Source organism: Chironomus tepperi, unplaced genomic scaffold (genome assembly GCF_022539635.2).
Source record: "Chironomus tepperi strain 1889 unplaced genomic scaffold, CSIRO-AGI_Ctep_v1 contig_219, whole genome shotgun sequence".
In the NCBI taxonomy this organism is placed as follows: Eukaryota; Metazoa; Arthropoda; class Insecta; order Diptera; family Chironomidae; genus Chironomus; species Chironomus tepperi.
The window spans coordinates 108,993-116,313 of NW_027226341.1; the positions used below are offsets into that span (position 1 = coordinate 108,993).

Genomic DNA, 7,321 nt, shown 5'->3' on the forward strand with positions numbered 1-7,321 from the left:
CGGGAGCTGCTTTATTATCCATTCTTTAATATTTCAATTAATAAAAATTATTTTTTAAATTATGGCAAGTCAAACACAAGGAATTCAGCAACTATTAGCTGCAGAGAAAAGAGCCGCAGAAAAAGTTTCTGATGCCAGAAAACGTAAACAAATACTTTTACTAATTATTACATTATTTTGCACGCTTTTCTTCTCATAATTGTAAAAAGGCAAACAAAAACGCTTGAAACAGGCAAAAGAAGAAGCTCAAGATGAAATTGAAAAGTACCGACAAGTACGAGAAATGCAATTTAAAGAATTTGAATCGAAGGTTTGTAGTTATAGATTTGATTAATGAGGATTAATGCTTTTTCTCATAAAATTATTGTTCACAGTATATGGGATCTCGAGAAAGTGCTAAGATTGATGCTGAAACAATTTATAAAATTGATAACATGACAAAAGCACTTGATTCAAACAAGGATTTAGTTATTCATGATATTCTTTCTTTTGTTTATGATATAAATCCTAAAGTCCATAAAAATTTTCAGCTTAAAATGAGAAAATAATTAAGAAATTCTTAAATGTTAAATCTAGTCTTGTCTTTAGAGGTTTAAAAAATTGAGAAAGTCTAATAAAAGCGTGTGAAATATAAACTACCTAAATGAATATACAAAAATTAAAAAATTCTTGTACTTATCGAGGTATTAAGCGTAATTTTTTGAAGAACTAAGCTAAATTTATCGTTTTTAAGATGAATAAGATAATTTACCTAATTGTAAAATATATTTTTAATAAAATTAAAATGCTTGATAGTATCAAGTTGATACATCAACAATACATCAAAAAAATGAAATTTTGAATTATTGAAATTTGTTATTTTAAAAGGCACTCGCTTTCTCGAAATCCCAGACCCAATTGGCCTGTTTCGCTAAAGTGGATAATCCAAATCCAAAATTTGAGATAATCCTAGGATTAAATAATCCACTAGGATAATTATTTTTAGCGCATTTTTGAAATTTTTTTCAAAAAGGTAGCTTAATAAGACACTTTGTTCGTTCGTTCGATCGTTCGTCTGGAACGCGAGATCTCGAAAACTAGACATCGTAGAAAGCTCAGAATTGTTTTAATAGTTCAGTTCCATCGATTTATTGGGTTATCGGTCATTTAGAAGCTTCAAATCAACGCATAAATACTATAATTAACAGTTTTTCATTTTCATATACAAAAACAAGTTTTTTCATTGTTTTACAGTGTTTTTCAATGTTTGTCGATGTTTTTACAGTTTTTATACTATGGGGCAAAATGAAAAAAAAGGGACATTCACTTTGATTTTTGGACTTTTTGGAATCAAGACTTGAAGGTATTTTTTTCTTATAGTACATATAGCAATAGACTTGCATTCAAAATTTCAGCTCATTTGGTGCTGTTTGGTCGGTTCTGGAGCTGTTTGAAGTTGAAAAATGGTAAAAAAATGGTTTATTTCACTTCTTGTTTGACTTGAAAAGTTTCATATTTAATTAAAAGATATTGAAAAACGGTTTTCGGTTCCTAATTGTACTATATAAGAGCTTTAATTTGACATAGGACAAGGTTTATATATACTGGGTTTTAGTGGCAGAACTTGAGAAAATGTATGAAAATACCAGGAAAAAAAGCTTCAAGCGTCCGGCAAATATGCTAGTTCTCAAAAGTTTCTCATATAGACCTATTTTTTTGTAAAGTACTTACGTTCTACTTTACAAAACTGAAAAAATATCCAAAATTGGTTGGTACGAACAAAAGTTATTGCATTTTTAGTTTTGGACGATTTTTTTTCTCAAAACTAATATTTCTGAGATGAATTTGGAAGATATCATTTGGAATAAGTTTTTTAATGTTTTTTAATGTATTTAGTGATTTTAAGAAGACTTGTGAAGAAATTTTTTGAAAAAGTTCAAAATTCTCCGAGTTAGAGGTACATATGCTATTTGACGACTTGACCCTTTTTCTCATCACTCAAACTGCTATAACTTTTACATGACTAAATATTTTTCAGTTCTGTTTCTTGTTTAGTGTAGCTTGTTATAATACCTTTCCAACGATATATAATACTTAATAGTTGGAAGTAGTCTTGGTCGTGAAAACGGACCCTGTTTGTGACTGACCCTTTACAAAGAAATTTTCAAAAAAGTCATTTCTAAAACTACCACTTAGAAAATAAATAATACAATGTTTTTGTGTTTTTTAGGTCAAAATATGATAGTTATGAATCTCAAAACACAAAAAATCTCATTTTGTAAACTTTCTGCAACTTTAGGGGCCTTCATAGGTAACACTTAGGTAGTCCAACAATTCTGAGATATGAAATTTTTTTATTTACTTTTTTTGATTGATATTCAATATTTACATTGATTTTGTGCAAAATGTATCAATTTTAAAAAGTTTGGGTCAAAAAAAAGTGATTTTTGACTATTTTGTTAAAAACAGGCTTAGGTAGGCCACATTTAAGGCAATCCAGTAGCTACTATGATTAAGTTCTATACATGTATTATACATATTTATAAAGGTAATAGTAGTAACTAGCAATAACAGAAAACAGAATGCAAAAATATTGGTTCTAAAAAAAGTTATAGTCATTTGAGTGGCCAAAAAAGTGTCGAAGAGAGCAACCAGCATAGGCAAAAACACAAAAATTCAAAATTTTACGTTTATTTTGACAAAAAACGCAATATTTTGAATTATTACAACATAAAAATAGTTTTTATCAAAAATCTTCGAGAAGATCGTTTCCTTTAGACTATTACCTTTATAAATATGTATAATACATGTATAGAACTTAATCATAGTAGCTACTGGAGTGCCTTAAATGTGGCCTACCTAAGCCTGTTTTTAACAAAATAGTCAAAAATCACTTTTTTTTGACCCAAACTTTTTAAAATTGATACATTTTGCACAAAATCAATGTAAATATTGAATATCAATCAAAAAAAGTAAATAAAAAAGTTTCATATCTCAGAATTGTTGGACTACCTAAGTGTTACTTATGAAGGCCCCTAAAGTTGCAGAAAGTTTACAAAATGAGATTTTTTGTGTTTTGAGATTCATAACTATCATATTTTGACCTAAAAAACACAAAAACATTGTATTATTTATTTTCTAAGTGGTAGTTTTAGAAATGACTTTTTTGAAAATTTCTTTGTAAAGGGTCAGTCACAAACAGGGTCCGTTTTCACGACCAAGACTACTTAAGTATTATATATCGTTGGAAAGGTATTATAACAAGCTACACTAAACAAGAAACAGAACTGAAAAATATTTAGTCATGTAAAAGTTATAGCAGTTTGAGTGATGAGAAAAAGGGTCAAGTCGTCAAATAGCATATGTACCTCTAACTCGGAGAATTTTGAACTTTTTCAAAAAATTTCTTCACAAGTCTTCTTAAAATCACTAAATACATTAAAAAACATTAAAAAACTTATTCCAAATGATATCTTCCAAATTCATCTCAGAAATATTAGTTTTGAGAAAAAAAATCGTCCAAAACTAAAAATGCAATAACTTTTGTTCGTACCAACCAATTTTGGATATTTTTTCAGTTTTGTAAAGTAGAACGTAAGTACTTTACAAAAAAATAGGTCTATATGAGAAACTTTTGAGAACTAGCATATTTGCCGGACGCTTGAAGCTTTTTTTCCTGGTATTTTCATACATTTTCTCAAGTTCTGCCACTAAAACCCAGTATATATAAACCTTGTCCTATTAAAGCTTTTATATAGTACAATTAGGAACCGAAAACCGTTTTTCAATATCTTTTAATTAAATATGAAACTTTTCAAGTCAAACAAGAAGAGAAATAAACCATTTTTTTACCATTTTTCAACTTCAAACAGCTCCAGAACCGACCAAACAGCACCAAATGAGCTGAAATTTTGCATGCAAGTCTATTGCTATATGTACTATAAGAAAAAAATACCCTCAAGTCTTGATTCTAAAAAGTCCAAAAATCAAAGTGAATGTCCCTTTTTTTTTTTATTTTGCCCCATAGTGGTTTACTGAACAATGTTTGAATTTTTTTTGACCGTTATGAGGTTTGAATTATGAAAATCCGTTAAATTATATGGAAGTGACCTGGATCCTACTGGATCTTAGTTTTGTGGATCTGGAAGTAACATGGATCCTACTGGATCTTATTTTGAAGGTCTGGAAGTGAACTGGATCCTACTGGATCTTGTTTTTATGTGTCTGGGAGTTACATGGATCCTACTGGATCTCATATTAATGGTCTAGAAGTGAACTGGATCCTACTGGATCTTGTTTTTATGTGTCTGGAAATTATACGGATCCTACTGGACTATACGGCTTAGTGATTTATAAAAGTACTGTAATCTACCCAAGTCGGGCGAGCGAAGCTCAGCTCGGCTCTTATTGTGATCTATAAAAGTAATCTAACCAAGTCGGGCGAGCGAAGCTCAGCCCGGCTCGTATAGTGATCTATAAAAGTACTGTAATCTGCCCAAGTCAGGCGAGCGAAGCTCAGCTCGGCTTGTATAGTGATCTATAAAAGTACTGTAATCTGCCCAAGTCGGGCGAGCGAAGCTCAGCTCGGCTCTTATTGTGATCTATAAAAGTACTGTAATCTACCCAAGTCGGGCGAGCGAAGCTCAGTCCAGCTCGTATATTGATCTATAAAAGTACTGTAATCTGCCCAAGTCGGGCGAGCAAAGCTCAGCCCGGCTCGTATAGTGATCTATAAAAGTACTGTATTCTGCCCAAGTCGGGCGAGCTAAGCTCAGAGAGTAGTTCGGACTAGGTTGAGCGAAGCTCACAAATTTTTGCGACCTGAACGGAGCGAAGCGAGTGAAGGCGTGAAAATTTTCCCAAGCACTAGAAACTGCATATCTATGTAAATATGTTGCTGTGAGTAGAGAAATGGTTCAAACGAAGTTCGGACGCAGTTCATTCATTTTAATAATTTTAGTTAATGTGTAAATAGTCATTATTTATCACATTTATCTCATAAATCAATTATTTTGTTCAAGTTGTGTTTTTAATTCTTACTTTTCTGTACAGTTTTTTGATCTACGTATGGTGTGAATATTCCCATGAAGCGTGATCCGCTTCATTACTAGTTTCGAATTACAAATTGTGAGTATTTTTTTCTTGTAGTACATATAGCAATAGACTTGCATGCCAAATTTCAGGTCATTTGGTGGTGTTTGGTCGATTCTGGAGCTGTTTGAAGTTGAAAAGTGCATATGCTATTTAACGACTTGACCCTTTTTCCATCACTAAATCTGCTTTAACTTTTACATAGCTAAATATTTTTCTGTTCTATTGTCTTTTTCTTGTAGCTTATTGTAATACCTTTCCAACAATATACAATACTTAATAGTTACTAAGTTAGCTAGTTAACTTTAAGAATTTCATTAAATTTTTGAATTTTTATGTTTGATTTATGCAATATAAGTTTAAATATTGTATATCCATCAAAAAAAGTCATTAAAAATTTTTCGTATTTGAGAATTGTTTGTCCAATAGAGACTACCTGATTATTACCTATGAAGGCCCCTAAAGTTGCAGAAAGTTTACATAATGAGATTTTTTGTGTTTTGAGATTCATAATTATCATATTTTGGCATAATAAACACAAAATCATTGTATAATTCTAAGCGGTAGTTCTCAGAACTCATCATGGATTCAAGAAACAAAACTGTGAAGAAGAGAAAGATCAACTTTGAATCGACAAAGCTCACACCAGAAATCAAAGACTTAATCAGGACGAAAAGAAGTCTTCGACGAAGATGGCAACGTAGCAGAGATAATCAAATCAAAACTGAATTAAACATCCTACAGAAAGTCATCAAAGACAAAATTAAGGAACTCAAAAATACAAACTGGAATAAGCGGCTTTCAGAAATCCATCCATCAAACCAAACAGTCTGGAGGATTGCAAAGCATTGCAAGAAAGGTTCAAAATCGATGCCACCGTTGATTGATGCAGATAGAACATTCATCACTAATAAGGAAAAAGCCAGCGTTCTCAGTGACTATTTTCGTAAAGCTCACGAAAATCCACTTGAGGACAACAACCCAGTACATACCCAGGAAGTAGACAACGCAGTGAAGGAAACATTGGAAGGAGAAAATAGTGACTGCACAGAACTTACAAATGTAGAGGAAATCTCATACATTGTAAGAAATCTGAAAAATCCTAAAGCACCAGGATTAGACGATGTCAACAACATACTCCTCAAAAATCTTCCACCAAAAGGCTTCGAATATTTGAAGTTCATCATCAACACGTGTCTCAAACTTAACTATTTTCCGAAAGTTTGGAAAAAAGCTAAAGTAATCCCGATCCCAAAACCTGGCAAACCAGCAAACGAAGTGAGCAGCTATAGGCCAATAAGCTTGCTTAGTTCCCTAAGCAAAATATTGGAGAGAGTATTGCTGAATAGAATAAACGAGCATCTGGAGGATAACAACATCATTCCGACTCAACAGTGTGGCTTTCGCATAGGACGATCAACATCTCACCAACTCATCAAAGTAATCAAAACAGCTAAGGAAAACATAAGCAGGAAGAAATCAACAGGAATGATCTTCCTAGATGTGGAGAAAGCATTTGACAGAGTCTGGCATAACGGACTCTTGTTTAAAATGATCAAATTAGGGTTTCCACTACCACTTATAAAAACTGTAAGATCTTTCCTAAGTGAAAGAACTTTCTCAGTTTTCATTAAAGGTCAGTTCTCAGAAACCAATGAAATCAAATTCGGAGTACCACAAGGAGCAGTGCTTTCACCAACTCTCTACAACATCTACACATATGATATTGTAAGAGAAACAACCAACAATATCGCACTCTTCGCAGATGATACTGCATTGTACCATTCTGCAGAAAACTCAGCCGATATTGTAACACATCTACAACACACTGGAAGAAAAGTAAAACAATACATGAACAAATGGAAAATAAATCTCAACAAACAGAAGACTCAAGCCTTATTCATCACAAATAGGTACTCCAGGCAACTTCCTAGAGACAACATCAAATTCCTCAACGAAAACATCAAATGGGAAACCGAAGCTAAATATCTGGGAATGATAATCGACAAGAGAGTGACATTAAAGCAGCATGTAGAATATGTGACCAACAGAGCTCACACTGCACTAAGACTACTTTATCCCCTCATCAGCAGGAACTCACATCTCGACGTTCGAAACAAACTTCTCATCTACAAGCTAGCCGTGAGACCCATCTTCACATACGGCTGTCCAGCATTTGAACGGATGGCAAAAACACATCTACAAAAACTACAAGTACTACAAAACAAATTCTTGAGAATTGTTCTCAACA

The 7,321-nt window shown here is 32.5% G+C and overlaps 1 protein-coding gene across 1 annotated transcript; it reads left to right on the forward strand.

Annotated features, from left to right (window-relative positions):
* Positions 1-5: 5 nt before the first annotated feature.
* Positions 6-548, forward strand: LOC139090665 (V-type proton ATPase subunit G-like). The gene is made up of 3 exons (XM_070640463.1): positions 6-143; positions 210-310; positions 375-548. The coding sequence occupies exons 1-3, from the start codon at positions 62-64 to the stop codon at positions 546-548; spliced, it is 357 nt and encodes a 118-aa protein (XP_070496564.1). The 5' UTR covers positions 6-61.
* The last annotated feature ends 6,773 nt before the right edge of the window (positions 549-7,321 follow it).